The following is a 20682-nucleotide window of genomic DNA, read 5'->3' on the forward strand; positions in this document are numbered from 1 at the left end:
CATATACAGGGAAGAGGAGGAAATTTTATTATATGGTTAGAGGAGGGATGCAAGTGTGCATTTATGTGTGTGTATTAGAATTTGCCATTTTTGGATGCTTCCGATTCATACTACTGTTGTAATCTATATTTTCCTTTAACATTTCAGACTCTGAGGAGCCACACTTTACCAATCTGTCCAGTGTAGAAGAGAACTTGGACTCAGAAGGTGACAAGGAGTCTTTCATCAGTGAAACCAAACATGTCCCTAAAGGGACCCCTTGTACTCCAGGTCTTGATGAATATGAATTTAAAGACGAAGAGGAGGAAGATGACGACGATGACCATGATGAAGATGATGATGAAGATGATACAGACATTGGCAAAATGCTGGAAGACAAGCGAATGGTCAAGATTGATGTGAAAAAGGAGAATAGTGAAGGAAGTGAGAACTTTTATGTAAAAAAAGAGAAAATAGATTTTCCAAAACTGTTTAAAAGTCGAAAACCAAAATCTTCTCGACTACTTTTCACAAGCTCTGATAGCTCAGATGATGATTTATTGCCAGAGAAGGTGGGATTAATATCAGAAAGCCTAAATTCTGAAGGCCGACTAAAGAAAGAGTTCACTGTCATACAAGAACAGAAAGAGAAGGGTAAAGTTAAGCGAAAATTAAAAAATCAAAGTAAGAACAAGGAGAACAAGGAGTTAAAACAGGAAAAAGATAAAAAGGAAAACGTGAAAGTAGTAAATTTAGTAATGACTTCTGCCTTAGATTCTTTAGACAAATCCAGAGATGAGGATGTATATAGGAAGTCTTTGTGTACAAAGGATGAAGGGTCAATACATTTACTACAGATCACTCCTGGCAAATCCCCCAAACATTCATATTCATTGGTTGATAAGCAGTCAACACCTCTAAAACAAGAGAACACTAAAATGTGTGTTTCATCTCCAGGCGGGTCAGAGTCCTCATTACAGCCAGAGTTATTCCGTTATGACCAGAGCCCAGACTCTGAATATGCACTGGAAAGTTCAAGCACCACATTTTCTAAGTATAAGGAAAAAAGTAAGCATCTAAAGGACTTTTTTACAGAGTATGGTGAGAGGCCTGTTACGAAGTGTAAAGAAGATGACAAGAGCCCCTCATATGAGACACCAGAATGTATTGCAAAAAAAGCAGACAAAGAAGGCAAAGTTCTAAAAAAGCACAAAGTAAGACATAAAGAAAGGGAAAAGGACAAACTTAAAAAGGAGCCAGATGCAGAAAAGGAGAAAAGCAAACATAGAGATAACAATAAAAACTCACAAAGAGTGTCAAATATTGAATTCGACAGAGAATTTTGGAAAGAAAACTTTTTTAAAAGTGATGAAAATGATGATGAATTTTTGAGCATGGAGCCCAAAAGCACATCCGTGGAGAAAAAAAACAAATTGGAAAAGACTCCAATAAGGGATGAAAGAGCGCAAGAGACTCATGACAACAAAGACATTTCTAAGGATGATCCAGAGGAAACCACAAAAAAGGAAAAAGATAGTAGTATTTTCCTTGAGAAAGAAGCCGATGTCTTTTCATCACACCTGCTTCACAAGGATGAGTCTTCAAATTTGGAAAGAGAAGCAGACACAGAAAAAAAAGTCAGAGAAAAAAATGATAAAAGGTTGTCATTAAAGGAAAAAGACATGGATAAACTGGATAAAAAAAGTTCTGACAAGGAGAAAAAAGTGAAACAAGATCACAAATGTGAGAAAGCGGAGATACATGAAAGCTCTGACAAGTGCAAAATCCATCTACAGTCTTTACAAAAAGAAAATGACAAAATTAAAAACCCCTCTTCCAGTAGAGAAAAGTCAAAAGATAAAATGGAGAAAAAGGGTGAGAGAAGTGAAAAGGAGAAGCATATTGGTGAACAAAAAGGTTTTTCAGATAAAAAGTTCAAGCCATCTGATAAAGATCTGGATACAAGCAAATTTGACAGAGGTAAACGTAGGGAACGGGAATACAAAAAGAAAGAAAAATCTAAGGAAGCGGAATATACTGCCGGGACTAGTGGGAAGTACAGTCAAGAGGACAGAAAGCAGAGTAACAATGAAAACAGCAAAATACTGCATGAACGACTGTCAGTAGCAAAGGAAAAGAACAAAGAAGAGCAACAAAAAATTACAGATTACAAGGAGCGAGATAGGAAAGATAAAGAAAAGGACATTGATCGATATAAAGAACGAGACAAACATAAAGACAAAACACAAACAAATATATTGAAAATTAAACCAAAAGAGGCTGAAGCAGAGAAATCTAAACCAAAATTACAGTTACTAAAAGATTCTCGACCTAAAGAAAAACGTCTGGTTAATGATGACCTTATGCAAACAAGTTTTGAAAGGATGCTAAGCCTCAAAGATCTAGAAATTGAACAGTGGCACAAAAAGCATAAAGAAAAAATCAAGCAAAAGGAAAAAGAAAGGCTTAGGCATCGGAACAGTACAGAACTTGGTAAGGTAAAGGAAAAGCAGAGACATGCACAAACTCCTTCTAAAAGCAAAGAACTGATGAGATCCAAAAGTTCAGAAATGTCAGATGTCAGTACAAAAGAGAAGTTATTAAAAGATGCTACAAGCTGCAGGTCACAGTCTGTTGATGGCAAGAATCTGATGCATACTGGGAAGACTCTCACAATTTTAGAGAACAACAACCTTACTAGGTCTCCTCGATCAGAGAGTGAAAAAACTGGACTGAGCTCTCGATCGATATCTATGATTTCAGTTGCAAGTTCAGAGGACTCTTGTCATGCTACTGTGACAACTCCAAGACCTACAATTGAATATGACTCAGACTTTACTCTTGAAGGTTCAGACTCTCAAATGTCTTTCTCTCAGTCACCATTTTTGCCAAGTGCAAAGTCACCGGCTGTTCACGACCGAGAATTGGACAGCCTTCCTGAGCTGCCTGATCGTGTTAAACCAGCCGTGACAAATAGACTGCTCCCAAATTATCTCAGGTCAGTCTCAGTTGAAGATAGTAAACTGGTAATAGGTGAATGCAGGCCAGTTGTAGAAGTGAGGCGTTGCAGCATGCCTGCTACTTTTGTGGAACAAATAAAACCACCTTCAACAGTATTGGAAAGTACTTTACAAGAAACTTTAGCGGCAGCTCCTTTGATGCCAAATAGCTGCATGTCTCCTAAATCAGAAATACTTTCCCCGGCAGAGAAAGATCTCCCTAATACTTGCCATCCTAGTAGTAGAAAATCTTTACCTTTTAGTAAGCATATTTTAGATTCGAATGCTTTAAAGCCAGAAACACAGTTGAGTTCTGAGGGAACCCCAGCAGATAAACCAAGCTGTCATACAGTAATGCCTTCAAATTTTCCAGAGTCTGAATCTGCTAAAATGGTTTGTTCAGAGCATGAGTCTACGACCATTACTGAGGAAGATAAACAAGGATCACCGGATTCTCACACTTCTAGGCCAGAAAACGTTAAAACAGGCACGCATGAAGTTTGTATGTCTCCTTCTACCACAGCTTGCTCTAGTGTCACAAATCCTCTAACTTCTGAAACACAGAGTTCCCCAAAGTTTACACAGCTTACCAATTTAAAAGAAATACAGAACACTGTAACTGAAGAGCAAAGTGTATGTGCCAACGCAAAATGTGTCAAAGGACAAGATATAGTTGAGGTTGATCCAAAGCTTTCTCAAGCAGTCAAGACTGCATTGTCCCCGGATTCATCTTTAGAGAACACACATCAAGTTGAAAAGATTAAAATTGTAAACTCAGACTGTGTTGTTGATAAAGCACAAAACAGAGATGAAGTACTAGGGGACTCTCGGAATAGTGCTGTGGAAAAAGAAAATGTGACTGATAAAACAGATGATTTACAGTGCACCAGCAAAGAAAGCAAACCCATTTCAGAGGATGTGGCACCTCCAGTAGCCAACAATAAAAGTAATTGTGATTTGGAAAAAACATTACAAACAGCAGAAACCCCTAAAGACAATTCACATTTTCCAGTCAACCGGTCTGTGCACTCAAGAGATACGACACTGAAAAAGCCAGAGCAAGTGCAATGTTCATCTGAAAATAATACCCTCTCTGTTCAAGAAGAGATGCAGAAATTTAGTCAGTCTATTAAAATGGAAGTGGAAGAAAATGCTGAACTGAAAGCTGAACCACAAGAGATTCCACAGAGGATTACAAGAAATCGGGCCAATATGTTAGCCAGTCAGAATAAACAGATGCAAACGTCCTATTCAAACACTCCAGAGAAGGATACTGTTGAAACATCCATATCACTAAGGGGGAGGATTCGTTTATCTGAAGATGATGATGTCCAAGTTCATCATCCACGGAAAAGAAAGATGCCACGTGTGCCTCAGCCAGGTTTGGTCAATCCTTCTATACAACAAGCTAAAGAAAAGACACAGCAGTCCTTAGCAGCCGTTGTAGATTCTCTGAAGCTTGATGATATTCAACCATATCAGTCTGAGAGGGCAAATCCATACTTTGAGTATCTCCATATAAGAAAGAAGGTAGAGGAGAGGCGCAAGATGTTGTGTAGTGTTATCCCTCAGGCACCACAGTACTATGATGAATACGTGACCTTTAATGGTTCGTATCTGCTCGATGGGAACCCCTTCAGCAAACTCTGCATACCAACGGTAAGCCTCTTGGATAAACCGTTTGTCATATAACATTATTCATATTGCATCATATTGTTGTACAGTGTTTTCAGCAGATAGGGTAAAGGAGATGTTAGATAATAGAAAACTGCAACCTGCTGAACAAAACGAGAGAGGGCACAGGTCGTACATGTGTACCGTCTAAAGCATATAACTACTGTGTTGTGGTAGGTACTGGCGCAAATATTGCCCAGTGGACCAGCCCTTAAAATGAACCAAAGGGGACTATAAATAACCTATGAACCATAACGTTTATTTATTTTTTATGTATTAAATTGGAATTGTGTGGATTTTTGCATTGATTATTAATAAAATAAAATGCAGCAGGTCAGAGACCGGGGTCACATGGGTCCAGCAATGGCACAGGAACTGCATCTTCCAGTGCAAAGAATGCCAAGGACAATAGACTGGTATGAGTTGAGTGAGTGAGCACTGCACCCTTGTGCTGGCCACCTTTAATAAATAAATATAGGTCTTTATATGAAACCTTTCCGTAATTGCAGATCCAGAGTTTCGGACAAATCTAGGGCACATTGATTTCTATTGGGCTATTCACACTGTCCATAGTTGTACTGATCCGCATTCTGGATTCACCATTCATTCTTAGTCTATCAGAGCATCCATAGTTTTTACAGAAGAAACACCTGTAAAGTCCGTAAAATATACGGATCAGTTTAATTTACACCTTCACATTTTTTTAGATCTGCAAAAAATGTGGAAAATGTGCTATTTTTGTGGATTGTGGATGACTTTTCCAGACATCCTATATGAATGTGTGAATGAGGGGGGAGGAGAGTACTCCTTTTAATAGGTGTTTTATGCTTCTGTTTCATTTTATGTAACTTGTCATGAAGACAGTCCTCCTCCTTCTGTTGCAGGGAGTACTAGCATTTACATAGTATAAGCATAGTATGAGTTGTGCTGATCAGAGAGCCGCTCGCTCCCGTGGTGATGCTAGTACAGACGCACACATTCATGTCTCTGTAAGCTCTGGGCTTCTACATGCTGGAGTATGAGTCATATCTCTAGGCTGCTACCTTGTTGTAATTGAGGCTTCAATAAGAAAATGTCTGGTTGCAGTGAGCTTTAACACATTTATGCAATTTTCACCTGTTGTTAAATAAGCCACTTAAAGCTTGTACACTGTGGTTACAGAAAGCTTGTAGCTGAGAAGAAAATTATCATCATCATTTATTGATTTCCTGATTTGATTGTTGTTGAATATAAGAATTTCTGCATTTTAAGTTTTCTCTTGCATACTGCACAGGAGGGTTTTTATTAATGGATTTTTTTTTTTGTCACAGATTACACCCCCTCCATCCTTGTCTGAACCACTGAAAGAGCTTTTTCGCCAGCAAGAGGTTGTACGGATGAAGCTCCGTCTACAGCACAGCATTGAAAGGGTAAGGGCCATTTTCTGCCAAAGAGAAAGCAAGCAATATGCTCTGAAAGCTACAGTTAAGGATGGAAATCCGTTTGCAGATGTACATGAATGTCTTTAATTTATTGTAGGAGAAACTTATCGTTTCCAATGAACAAGAAGTTCTACGAGTACACTACAGAGCAGCGAGGACGTTGGCCAACCAGTCCCTGCCTTTTAGTGCCTGTACTGTATTACTGGATGCCGAAGTGTATAATGTCCCACAGGAGTCCCAGGTAAATGAATCGTGCTCTCCATTTATCTTTTAGAATAGTATTTGTCACTGTGGCCTCTCACTGACAGAAGACATGTAACACACATTCAGGTTTATGTTCTGTATCCACACCTAATAGCAATGGATCAGACAGATGGTGATTGCAATACTTTTATGTTGTCAGAGTTACACAGGCAACATATGGTAAGGATCTTGCGCCCCAAGCAGTATGCTGAACCTAACCCAGGCCTAGCAGAAATTTTTAGTATATAGTGTGTGTGTGTGTGTAACATTAGAGATTATTTTTTTTTATTGTCTAAAATATCAGAATTGATCAAGGAGCATAAATGAATCAGATGATTAGTGTCGATTGTAACCATTTAGGGGCTTAAAGTGACTCTGTACCCACAATCTGTCCCGCCCCCCAAACAGCTTGTACCTTCGCATAGTGGCTTTTAATCCATGATCTGTCCTGGGGTCCATTCGGCAGGTGATTTTAGACTTGCGGGAACTTTTAGACTTGCAGGAACTTGCAGGAACTTTTAGACTTGCAGCCCTGTGTCAATCTGGCGTGGCCTAGAGTGTCTGTGCCCAGGCTTGCACCGCCTCTCAGTCCCTCCTCCCTACCCTCTTCTTCTTCATTAGGAATGCCCCCAGGCAGGTATTCTCCTATTCCTTACTTGTTTGAACACTACACAGGTGCCTTAATGATCCAGCCTATGTGCAGTGCAGGCACAGGTGATAAATAGTAGAAAATCTGCCTGGAGCATTCCTAATGATGAGGAGGGCGGGGAGGAGGGACAGAGAGGTTGTGCCAGCTTAATGCACAGACACTTTAGGCCATACCAGTTTGACACAGGGCTGCAAGTTTAAAAGTTGCTTTTCAATAACATGCAATAACTGCATCACCTGCCGAATGGACCCCAGGACAGATCTTGGATTAAAAGCAGCTATCCGAAGGTACAAGTGGTTTGGGGGGGACAGATTGTGGTTACAGAGTCACTTTAATACTTGACTGCATGGTAGGTAGCATGGTAGGTATCCACCAAGTCTGTTCCATTCCCCTTCTTTAAGGGTCTTTCTCATTGACTTGAAGGGGTCGTTTCATTATAAATAACCCCTTTTAATATGAGTTAAACAGAGATTTGATATTTGCTGCAGGTCTTCTAGACTACTAATCTAATCTACTACTGTATCTATCTCGCACACCCACTGAAATGGATGTCCAAATAATAGATGTATGGACCAGGTTTTCCATTTGTTAGCAGCTTCCTGCTCTTGCTCATAAAGGTTGGATCCCAAACAGGGATGCTACCTCTGTGACAGGGCATATAGACAGGGGTTGTCAAGACTACTTTAGAGGATATCTTGAACATATGAGTACAATAGTGTGCCAGCAATATTATTTAAAGCACCAGTGCCATATCCAGCATGGTCCCAAAATCAAACCATTTAACTCTAATATGTTCAGCAGAGCGTCTGTGGTTCACCATATTATTTCTTTTAATAAAGTGCATATAGATTTTTTTTTTTATTATTTATGACTGCTTGTCTATTATACTTATAGACTCATAAAATGCTTCTCCTGAAGGTCTTGTTAGAACTAAATGATAGTAACAGTATTTTAAAATGTGACAAGGAAAATATGAGCTTGTAATAAATCACAAAGTGTGTTCAACTGGGCCAAAAAATTACTTTCCATCAATCTTTCTCCAAAATAGATAACCACAGGACAGTTTTACAGTGGCGTCCGTGATGTGGATGAAAAGAGAAAAGTAAAGGTAATTCATTAATACCATTCTAAGCAAGCCATACTGGTGCTTTAAATAAATGCTCAGGTACATTTACGTATGAGTAGAAAACATAGATATTATTACCATCCTAATGTGAGTTTGTTTTTATAAATGAAACGTTCTGCATTACACGGAGATTGAAACCAGCGTCTGTATCAGATTTTTTTCCCTTTATGCTCTTTGTATTATTTCATGTGTTGTGTCTTTTGCAGCTTGTTTTACCAAGAGAATAAAACTGTTGAACTCCAGTGGAACACTGCCACCCACTGGACACTTCATATATAGATATATATGAGAATATTGCTTTAACACAAGGGCTCTACCGAATATGATGACATTCACTGATGCTTATATCTATCTTGCTAAAATGTGATCCTTTGCCCCATAAGTCAGCAGTGGGTTGGCCTCTTTATAGTAAAAGAGTTAAATGTACATTATTAATAAGTGAACTCACTGCACTTACTGGCAGCAGCTCCATGTGAACCAGGCTGTGCTGCCCTGCTCTGTGGTGATTCTGTCTATGGGATGGCTGACATGGAGGAGCATGTCACCATGCCCCACCCTCTGTTTCCTCTATAGGCATATACAGGCTCAGTGGCGAACACAGAGCAGGGCAGTATAGCCTGGAGCAGAAGAGCCTGATATTAGCTCTAGGTACACAGGGAGCTGCTGTCCGTAAGTGCAGTGATTACACCACCTAATACTGTACACTGAATAATTTCCTTTAAATCTGACTTTTAGGCAAGCCCTTTACATCTGCAGCAGCTGGATCTCTTCTAACGAGCTTTACTTCAAACTTAAAATGCAGTCATATTAGGTGGGGTCACATGCAGTGAATCTTTTTTCTAGCAATCGGCGGGGTCCTATGCTCCCGGACTCCCACCGATACAAACCTCTGACTATAACATGTGGCTATAACATGTCAGAAGTTTGTTAAATAATAGGTACACTTTCATGTTGTACAGGACAAAAAAAGACAGGGACGCTCTCTGGTGCAATATTGTAGTACAAGGCTGGTGCAGGTGAGGTATAGGAGTATCACCACTCACCTGGTAGAGTTGTGCAACAGTATAGGCACAACTCTATGTAGTGCATGTAGTACCAACAGTCACCGCAGCTCATTCGGGGGCACCACTCCAAAGATGCGGTGTAAACACAGTAGGGATAGGGCCAAAGCTAGACGCAGTCGGCCAGAAGATTCCCCTCAATGTGACAAAGCGCAGGTGGGAACGAATAGTATATACAGTATCAGTAAATGCCACGGGACACGGCTCAGTAGGTTTTGGGGTTTATTACTACAACGCGTTTCGGCCCTTTTCCAATACATTTAGGGGCCTTTCTCAAGCAACTGGCTTGAGAAAGGCCCCTATATGTATTGGAGAGGGTTGAAACGCGTTGCAGTTATACACCCCGAAACCTACTGAGCGTTGTCCCATGGCATTTACTGATACTTTATATACTATTCGTTCCCACCTGCACTTCATGTTGTACATGTGGTTCTTGCTGTTGACTTTATCCCTATACATTGAAAGGGTGAAATCTGCTGTGTGAAAGTCCACAACATTTCTTCCAATGAACAAGCATGCTGCAGGTTTTTTTTGAACATTCACACTATCTGATACCAGTCTCTGGGTTAGTATTAGGAAAAAGAAAAATGGAAAGGGAAAAAAAAGGTGTGTGACAGCAGCCTTAGGGTATGTGCACCCTACAGAATACACATGGAGATTCCACCACCCAGCCTCGACTTGAAGTTCCGCCCGTCACATAGATTCAATGATATTCGCCTGTGAATTCCGCACGTATTCAGTAGTGTGCATGTACCCTTACAGTGAGACTCCTTTTCGCCACTAGGAGGTCTTCAGATGCTTGTGTTTAGTATCCACCATGAGAGGGGAGAAAAGCAAATATAAAACCACTAACCAACAATTGATGTTCGGCCTCAATTCCCAATTGCGTTACATTAACATTTGTGACACTTTGACACAAAAGTCCTTAACTACACCATTGATAAATTCCCTCCATAGTCTTTATATTGGATGTGTATGTAAATGATCCTTTTTGTAATGTTTCCCTTCTGTAACTTGTAATGCATAATTTGTATCCTTTATTTTCAGACAGAAGATGGGAAAGCGTCTGTACGGGACAGATTCAATGCCCGGCAATTTATGTCTTGGCTTCATGATGTTGATGATAAATTCGATAAGTTAAAGGTGCGTCAGAGGTTTCCTTTTATTCTGCTATTCAGCTGTATTATTTATTCACAACTTGACTTAACCACAAACACAGATGTATACAGGGCTGTGCAAGAGAGCATCCCGCATCAGGAAGAGAAGCAGCCCATGTGATTTTTCCCTTGTCAAAACTAACCAATCCTGCTGCCTAGCAAGGTAACATAGTAACATGGTATAAACAAGGTTGAAAGAAGACAAGAGTCCATCAGGTTCAACCTAGGGAAACTCTACTGTGTTGATCCAGTGAAGGCAAAAACCCCCACGAGGCAGACGACAACCACCCCACCACAGGGAGAAAACTCCCCCCGACTCCAATGGCAACCAGAATAATCCCCGGATCAACGTATCACCAGAAATCTAATGCCCATAACTTGTAATTATATTGTTCAAGAAAAGCATCCAGGCCTCCCTTGAACTTATTTAATGAATCGGCTATGACAACATCATGTGGCAGAGAGTTCCACAGTCTTACCGCTCGTACAGTAAAGAACCCGCGTCGATGCTGATGATAAAACCTTCTTTCCTCTAGACGTAGAGGATGCCCCCTTGTCATGGTTACAGACCTAGGAGTAAAAAGACCACTACAAAGATCTCTGTACTGTCCATTCATATATTTGTACATTGTGATCAGATCGCCCCTAAGACGTCTTTTTTTCTAGCGTAAATAACCCCAAGCGTGATAACCTGTCCTGGTACTGTAACCCACCCATTCCCTTAATGACCTTTGTGGCCCTCCTCTGCACCCGCTCTAGTTCAGCTGTGTCCTTCTTATATACCGGTGCCCAAAACTGTACACAGTATTCCATATGTGGTCTGACTAGTGATTTATAAAGAGGCAAAACTATGTTCTCATCTTTAGCATCTATACCTCTTTTGATGCTTCCCATTATTTTATTAGCCTTGGCAGCTGCTGCCTGGCACTGATCACTAAAGTTGAGTTTACTGTCCACCAATACCCCCAGGTCCTTTTCGGAAGTAGTTTTACCCAGTGTTTTATTATTTAGCACATAACTGTATTTATTATTTCTATGGCCCAAGTGCATAACCTTACATTTATCCACATTAAACTTCATTTGCCATTTCACCGCCCAAGCCTCTAGCTTCTCCAAATCTCTCTGTAATATGATATTATCCTCCTCTGTACTGATTACTTTACCCAGTTTAGTATCATCTGCAAAAATGGAGATTCTGCTCTGTAACCCCTCAACAAGATCATTAATAAAAATATTAAAATTTGGTGTTATGGACCCTATATAATTTCTTTTGATTTAAACAAAGTTTTGATAATCTAATATAGGTTATATAAAAACACAGTATGGCCACATACAGCTTCTGAGCTGGTTTAGACATGTGAATTATGCCCTCCTTGTGGGAGCTGGATTTCTACTGTATGTGTTAAGCTGCATTACTACTCTGGGATTCTCTTTTTGTTTCTGTATGTTTATATTGGAAAATTCTAATAAAAAATTACATTAAAAAAAAAACACAGTATGAGCCTAGCCTTAACAGGGTGTGTAAGATTTCCACCTTCGGGTATAATTGTCTACTTATTCACTGATGGCAAACAGATGTTGAAAATGATAATGACTTCATTTGCAGTAGCCCAGATTGATCAAATGTGTAAACTGCCTGTAGAAACCAATCACAGCCCGGCTTTCATTTTACCAAAGCGGAGCTGTGATTGGTTGCTGTGGGTAATTTACACCAGTGTTTCTGTTTTACACACTTTGACAAATCTGGGCTAATCTTGTGAAATGTGACGTTTTCTCACTTGCACAAGAACCTAAAACATAAACTGTAATGTTTTCACTTTTGCAAAAATAATTTGTCTAATAGAGCTACATAGGCTAAATAAATTGCTTTAGATTCAGTTAGGAATGCAATAAAAATAGTGCTTGCACACTACTCTTACCATGTGAATTGTACTTCATAAATACGATGAAAAAGAATAATTGGGCACAACATGTGAAAACAGATGTCTAAAAGCAATGATAAGCCCCCCCAATAACCCCCAACCCCCAATCTGCTTAAAACCAGAAGCCCTCTTTTACCATCAGACTAGATTGTGATTTGATGGGAAATTAGTAAAAGGAATTAGATCATTAATTTGTGATAGTAGTTTTATTTAGCTATAATTTAGTATACAGTGTATATATGTATGTAACAGCCTCTCTTTTTCTCTGCTTTGTCCGCAGACATGCTTACTCATGAGGCAGCAGCATGAGGCCGCAGCACTCAATGCAGTTCAGAGGTTGGAGTGGCAGCTCAAACTGCAAGAACTGGATCCGGCCACATACAAATCAGTCAGCATTTATGAGATTCAGGAATTCTACGTTCCACTTGTGGAGGTCAATGATGACTTTGAACTGACTCCTATATGATGTTGTCATACTCTGCAGCTTCTTCCATAGACTGCACTTCTGTATGTTTAGCTGCAGTCTCTCTGGCAATTATGGGAGGGCACAGCCTCTGTGAGGAAAACCTGCACTGTTTCTTAAGAGGGAATGTCAAAGAAATCCAAGCGCACACAGCCTCCGGGTCTTTCAGGAACATGTGGATTAGGATGTGCATATAGAAATATTTTATATACATATATTAAATCATAGAAAAAAAGCATTTTACCACAGTAATTTCACTGTCTGCAGCATAGTGAAGGTATGTAGCTGGCAGCTCGGGAAGCTGCTTCAGGATAAAAGTAAGGTGACATTCACTTGGAGGATTGTCCATGTTTGTGTAAGCTACTATTGGTACCTGTATTTTGCACACCAATGCATTACAGTTTACTGGAGAGCTTTTCCAATGAGTGCCATAGGGATCTAACTAAATGTGCAATGCAGGAACACAACACCCTTCCAACAACAGCAAAGGGTTAACGTTCCATCTTCAACCCAGGATATAATGAAGTGTAATGCAATGGAAATAAATGAAAAAGCTCTGAATTGATCACAGCTTAGGAAGATAATGTGTGAAATTCAAACAAATGTAATATTGTCTTATTTTAATAACTTATTTTATATGTGTATATATTTATGTGCATTTGTATATAGTATTGTAATTAATAATCCCAAGCTGTACAAAGATAGATATTTTATGTGGAAACCTATGTCTGATGTTTTAATGGACCAAAGTTGTCGTCTTTTTAGGTTTTGTTTTTACTTGTAATGTGTTGTACGTGTTTCAGTAAGGCATGTTCATAGCCTTGTAAAGGTTTATGGATAAAAGGTATTGCATGCACCACACAATCCAACACTTGTACCACAACACATCCAATACCATTTAATACTTTAGCAGATAAAAACTTTCACGCTAGCCCGCTGCCGATAACCTTTATCATACGCAGATTATTTTTTAGTTCAAATCTAAAAACCAACAAAAAAAATAAATACTTGTTAGACTTCGGACTCAAGTGAGCCTATTTTTAAAAAAAACGAAAACAAAAAAACTTTCAATGAAAAATTCTAAAATTGTAAATGTTCTATTTTAATATTTACATAAATTTGTATATATCTATGTAAATATATTGTTTAATAAATTTTATTGGTCCTGTTCAGAAAGCATATAAGCAATATGTGTACATTTATTTTACAACCATTGAAGTGTCATTTAAATATCGTGTAAGGAGAAAAGCCTGACTTTAAATGAGTTGTTCACCCCAACAAACTTTTATTTCAAATCGACTGGTGCCAGAGATGCGAAACCTACACTTTGTTTCCACCTCTGTCCATGACAAAAACTGTCCAGAGCAGTAGCAAATCCCCATAGAAAACCTCTTCTGCTCTCCAGACTGAAAATAATTCACCACTTCCTGCAGGACATACAGCAGATGATAAGTACTGGAACACTCAACTTTTTAAAATAAGTAAATTTCAAATCTGGCACCAGTTGATTTAAAAGAAAAATGTATTTTTTTGTGAACTACCCCTTTTTAAAGTGACATAAACAGCTTACTTTGGGGGGGGGGTGTAGCCCATTCATTATGAGAGTCTACAGGGAACATGGCAAACAAATGCATTAAAGGGGAAAAACATGTCTTCACACTATACCCACTTCAGCCACTGTGCATGGGAATTGCAGCACGGCCATGTTCACTCCACCAATTTGTCCCCTCCGTTCTCATTGGTGGGAATACCAGGGATCGGACTCTCCTGACAATTCTAACATGGAATGATATGCCATCACTCTTCAGATTTGAATATCCTTAACTATAGCTACTGTCCTGTTATGTGGCACAAAGATGATAGCACATTCTTTACAGGCTGGCATATAAAGTACCAAACCTGCACAATTGCTGCCATCTAATGTTTTCTATGTTTATGCTGCTCATGGCTTCTTGGTTCCTTTTTTGACATGCTGGTTAACCCCTGCTCAGTCAATCATCATGAAGGCGTGCACTTGATCTGCACAATTGTGTAGGTAGGTGAGACATTTCAAAGCAACACCCAGTTGTAGACAAGGGTCAGCATGGATTTTCTGGTCTGAAGCTACGCAGTGAGCTGTGATGCACTTCATGCTGTGACTCCTTCCCATCATAGCATCATCAATTTGTGTTCTTCTGTGGGATTAGGCTTGCCTTTGCTACCCCCCCCCCCCCCACACACACACACACACACACACAAAAAAAAAGCTGTGTGCTCTGGGCCGGGAGTGTCTGACACGTGATGTGTTGAGGTCGAGAGCTCTCTGTTTCTGCCAGCTTTCCAGTGCTGCCTGGTGCCATCTCTTCCAGTGTGGCTTGCTGCCATCTTCCATGCCAGGGCTTTGGTCTATCAGACAGCTGCAAGCCTGGGGAAAGATAGGAGGAGAAGGCTGTTCTAGCAGGGTCTTATCATCCTCACAAGCAGGAAGTAGTATAAAGAATTGGGGAACATCAGAAAGGCAATCGTGGGGTATTGGGCCAAGAGAGAGAGATTAATTTATTTTTTATAATGTTCATTTCTGTACAGCCCCTTTGAGCAGGACCGGTCACCTGAGTATAAGTGATATATGAATTTTGATTTGAAAAACCAAAAGTCCCCATAAATATAATATTCCCACATTGGACTCGTTCCTTTACCTGCCATGACATTGACCATGGACCGCCTATGTTTTTTTGACAAATGTGGCTCACGGCCATCTCTCAGTGCTGAACGTGTCTCTCAAGGTAACCACTGCTCTAGATAATGTTCTGCAGGAAACCTTAAGTCTGGGCATTCAAGTAGATGTTTTATTAATAAAAGATATTGTCTCTCAGGTAGTTGGTAAAAAAATTAGAGATGAGCGCATGTACAGTATTGATGAAGCAAAGTGCTTCTTAAGCTCAGTAGACAGCTTATTAGCCGGCTGCCTTTAAACTCTGTGCCGCTCTTGGGGTCTGGAAAACCTGGATCAAGTCCTTGGAAACTGGGAGAGCCAGTATCTTATATTATCAGTTCTGCTTTTGATACCCAATGGGTACAGTTTTTATTGTGCATCCATATAATAGAACTGTAGAGCCCCACACACCAGTATAATTTACAGATTGTTTTTTTTATCACTTACAGGGCCTAAACACTAACATCAGGGTTTTATCACCTATGAAAGTACAAAATATGCTACAGGCTATGCATCTGATAAAAGTATTTCACAATACATAATAATGAGTATTAAGGTATATTAATCATATTGAATATTTTTCATTTTTTCTAACTGATTTCACAACTGTGATACCTTAGTCCTTATTTGCACATTCGTGCATGGTCTATATATATAATATATATATACACAGGCGGTGTACAACAAAACGGAGATCCTGGCATCATGTATCCTTATGATGTAGGGAGCTTTGAAACTGTTTAAATCTTTGCAGTACTATACTGACATCGCCAAACGGCTGTGCCAGTACAGTACCGCAAAGATTTAAACTGATTCGGAGCTCCCAAGATTATAATGATATATGATGCCAGGAGGTCTGTGAATCTGGTCTGTAGCACATCGTCCATGCATGGACCATATTCATGGAACATAAAAATAAGGCCTTAGGGTCATATAATCTTTCTGTGTAAATGGACCCTTAGTCCTAGCTGTAGACTAAGTACACCACTTTATGGAAGTGGGCCAAAGCCACTTTTGCTGTAAGAGGATCTACACAATATTAAGGCCATTGATTTAAGGGGAATCTAACATGATGATATGTCTCTACTGCACACTAGGTGCTGAGGCTAAAGGTAAGTTTTTTTATATTTTATTTTTTTTTTATAAATTTATCAACACATGAAGACTGAACAGAAGAAGTAGGCACACCCTATGCAGCTCAAAGAAGTAATACAATCGTCAAACCCAAGGAGGAGGGTTAGGGTCCATTTACACAGAAAGATTATCTGCCAAAGATTTGAAGCCAAAGCCAGGAATGGATTTGAAAAGAGGAGAAATCTCAGGCTTTCCTTTATGACCTTATCTGTTTATAGTCTGTTTTTGGCTTTGGCTCCAAATCTTTGGCAGATAATCTGTCAGATAATCTTTCTGTGTAAATGGACCCGAAGAGTAAGGGTGGTATTACGCGGGCCCGATAATACCTGTAAACGAGCAGTGATCTGCTAGATCGTCGCTCATTTACTGGAGCTATTACACGGCCCGATAATCGTTAAACAAGGGCTGCAGAGACATCGTTACCGATGTCCTTGCAGCCCTTGCTTAACTATATACATTACCTATCCACATTCCAGGGCTGCTGCTGCGGTCTTCTCCACGGGTCCCGCGCGCTCTAACTTCAGAGTGGCCTGTCAGCTCACAAGGCCGCTCAGCCAATCACAGGCCGGGACCGCCGTGGCCTATGATTGGCCGAGCGGCCTGTCAGCTGACAGGCCACTCTGAAGCTAGAGTGCGCAGGACCCGGGGAGAAGAAGACCGCAGCAGCAGCCCTGGAACGTGGACAGGTAATGTATATCGTCAGTCGCCGGCCGCGCACCACTATTACACATAGCGGTGCGCGGTCGGCGCCCCGCTGTAAATAGATCCAAACCTATATCATCGATCAGCCAATGATCGTTGTATTTATTACATGGAGCGATAATCGGCCGAATCGGGCCGATTATCGTTCCGTGTAATAGTACCCTAAGGCATTAACTGACAGTAGGCATCATAAGAACAATTAGCGTCAACCACCAATAAAGAACGAAGCATGCCTGAGGGGGCCTCTCTCCACTGATCCCCACCATCTTATCCATCAAAGTAAGTTTCTTACCTTTATCCTCTGTGCTCTTTAAAGGAGTTATCCAACGCTACAGAAACATGGCCACTTTCCCCCTACTGTTGTCTCCAGTTTGGGTGGGGTTTTGAAACTTAGTTCCATTGAAGTAAATGGAGCTTAATTGCAAACCGCACCTGAACTGGAGACAACAGTTGGGAGAAAAGTGGCCATGTTTTTGTAGCGCTGGATAACCCCCTTTAATCTCTAGATTAGTATAGGGGTTTGGAGCACTGGGGGGCTGGACTAGCGCCCCCAGTAGACCGATCTGCTCCTTCTAATGCATATCAGCAGAGCAGGCTTGTCAGGGATGGGCCTGATCTGTGCACTGGGGGTGGTATGTATACTAGCCTAGAGATTAAAGGGAACCAGTTAGCACCATTGTGCAGCTATGGTTCCCAGCTGCACACTAAAGATCTAACAGCTGTGTCTGCCGCAGTAGCTTTACATCGGGGGAGGAAGGTGTTTTCTTCTGGCACGCGAGGCCGGAAGAGGGGAGGCAACTAGACATCTAGGTCTCTCTGCCTGCCTGTCGGAGAACCATGCTGCCCCTCTCCCAGCCTTGCGCTCCAGAATTAAACACCTTTTCCCCCTGTGTAAAGCTACTGCTGCAGACGCGGCTAGCGACAAACTACATAGAAATCATGCCAAGGCTGTCGGCAAGACACTAATGATTTGTTTACACAGAGAGATTTATCTGACAGATTTTTTAAGCCAGAGCCAGGAATGGATTTGAGAAGAGGAGAAATCTTTCCTTTGTAAAGCGTTCCCGGTTTATAGTCTGTTCCTGGCTTTGGCTTCCTTTCCTTCATCTTTTATAATGCACTTCCACTGTAGTGACACAAGTCTATGATGTCTTCGTGCCTGTGATTGCTGCAATCATTTAACTTTAGGATGCCTGTAATGCCTTTGGCATGTGGCCAGGAAGCATATTGTTCATAATAATGCCACAGTTATTGGAGATGGAGAACACAATTGCTATATGCGCACTTTCTGTCATTTGCCGTAGGTGAATACCAGGGCTGTGGAGTCGGAGCTAGTTTTGGTCAGAGTCGGAAAAAAAATGTACCAACGCCAGCTTTCAAAAAATCTTTAAAAAATGTAGAATTGAATTTTGAAGTTTTGCTCATGAATATTTATTATGAGCAACATTCTAATAGGACACTGGCCCTATTACATAAGGGTGGTCGGGGAAAAGTTGTCGGTCACTATTTGGCAGTTTGTTTCTGAGCGTGAAGAGTCCATTGTGTGGGGGGAGATCTGTGCTGTTCTCTTCCTGGATGCTGGATGACTGTATATGAGCAGCAGTGTAATATGAAGATTTCCTGTGTAATATAGAGGAGGAGAAGACATAAGTAGTGTAGCTGTAACCTCTGTCCTCAGTGTGGTGTTTTCTCTCTGGGAGAAGATTGTGTTTTTTTTTCAGTGTTCTATGGCTGCAGTTGTGTGTGTGTGCTATGGCTGCAGTAGGCTGTGTGTGTATGTGTGCTATGGCTGCAGCAAGCTGTGTGTGTGTGTATGCTATGGCTGCAGCACGCTGTGTGTGTGTGTATGCTATGGCTGCAGCAGGCTGTGTGTGTGCGCGCGTGCACTATGGCTGCAGCAGGCTGTGTGTGTATGTGTGCTATGGCTGCAGCAAGCTGTGTGTGTGTATATATGCTATGGCTTCAGCAGGCTGTGTGTGTGTGTGTGTGTGCGCGTGCGTGCGTGCTATTGCGTTCCCCCAACAGTGACCTTCTATATCACTATATGTGACCCGCTGTATATCACAGGTATCTGGCATTGTTAGCAGTGTTTCTTTAAGTATGGTGAATATTTAGTTAGAAACATAGAAGAATGTCAGCAGGACATCTAGTCTAGTTGTGAGTTGTTCAGGACATGGAGGCTGGAGACCTGGCTGCATCCACTGCACACACAGGAGAAGCTGCTTTATATCTTTCCTTATTCCCTCAGAAGTTGCCCCAGGATCATGTAGGACATTAGGGAGAAGCTGCTGAGCCTGTGTGATAAATAACTCCCCTGGTATATGACCGGCCATTTATGAAGTAGTCGGAGTCAGAGTTGGTCCTGATAAAATTCTGGAGTTGGAGTTGGAGCTGCGGCCTACCAACTCCACAGCCCTGGTGAATTGGTGAACACATCAAGCGGGTGTCAAATAAATGTGTAATAAGAGCACTATGGTATCCTAGAGTGTTTCACACCAATCTCTGAATAACTGAGCACACGTTGTTAATAGATTATTATTATTATTATTATTAATATTAATAATAATGATTGAGTGTCCTTGATTCCAGAGTGCTGCATGTATTGTAATGTAGAGATGACATGAATAAAGTACATGACAAACTTTCACATGGAGAGAGAGGACCCTGCCTGTGAGGGTTTACAATCTATTTACTAGTATTACATCTGAAGATTATGACATTATATAAGCTAAAAAGACATTTTTATTGTTAAATTCTGACCAATGTTATAACCATTGCTAGAGATGAGCGCAACCTAAGGGTGCAGCATTGGAATAGCAGTGGCTGAAGAAGTTGGATGCAGCCCTAAGGCTGTCTGGAAAATTTGGCTGCCTAGTGCTATATCCATGGTTTCAAGGACTCCCTGCATCATACTTGATTATCCACAGCTAATCAAATGATGCACCTGAGCCTATTCAAGTGGCGCTCATCTCTACTCGTATCCTATCCCCAAGACCCCCTAAATATGCAGTTATTTCCACAACTGTGCATCTGACTATGTTGTATAGGGCCTTAAAGCAACTCTGTACCCACAATCTGACGCCCCAAAACCACTTGTACCTTCAGATAGCTGCTTTTAATCCAAGATCTGTCCTGGGGTCCGTTCGGCAGGTGATGCAGTTATTGTCATAAAAACAACTTTTAATCCTGCAGCCCTGTGTCTAGCGGCCGGGGCTTACATTAGTATATGCATTAGGCTGTCCATCTGACTTTGTATACTAACCTGGTGATTGACACATTGATCATGTGATGTGATAAGTTACATAAACATTCAGGCATTGACAAAGACCCAGCAATGTGAAGGGTCAAACCCCTGCCCACTGGTTCTGAATCCACTTCTGCCTTTGATTCAAAAATAAATCAATTAAAAAATAAATAAATAAATAGAATGAAAAACTGACTTCATGCCTTTTTACCCTTC

The 20682-nt window shown here is 40.7% G+C and overlaps 1 protein-coding gene across 7 annotated transcripts in view; it reads left to right on the forward strand.

Moving 5' to 3' along the window:
* ANKRD12 (ankyrin repeat domain 12) overlaps window positions 1–13868 on the forward strand; it is an 88373-nt gene extending 74505 nt beyond the window's left edge. For 5 of the 7 annotated variants that reach the window (XM_069957768.1, XM_069957767.1, XM_069957770.1 and 2 more), the window contains 6 exons: window positions 148–4637; window positions 5963–6061; window positions 6171–6314; window positions 8014–8073; window positions 10200–10295; window positions 12512–13868. In XM_069957768.1, the coding sequence (XP_069813869.1) occupies window positions 148–4637; window positions 5963–6061; window positions 6171–6314; window positions 8014–8073; window positions 10200–10295; window positions 12512–12697 (5075 nt within the window). In that variant the 3' untranslated portion in view covers window positions 12698–13868. The remainder of the gene's footprint in view (window positions 1–147; window positions 4638–5962; window positions 6062–6170; window positions 6315–8013; window positions 8074–10199; window positions 10296–12511) is intronic. The other 2 variants (XM_069957769.1, XM_069957771.1) reach the window with 1 other exon arrangement.
* The last annotated feature ends 6814 nt before the right edge of the window (window positions 13869–20682 follow it).

The sequence above is a fragment of the Dendropsophus ebraccatus genome, chromosome 2 (assembly GCF_027789765.1).
Source record: "Dendropsophus ebraccatus isolate aDenEbr1 chromosome 2, aDenEbr1.pat, whole genome shotgun sequence".
Lineage (NCBI taxonomy): Eukaryota > Metazoa > Chordata > Amphibia > Anura > Hylidae > Dendropsophus > Dendropsophus ebraccatus.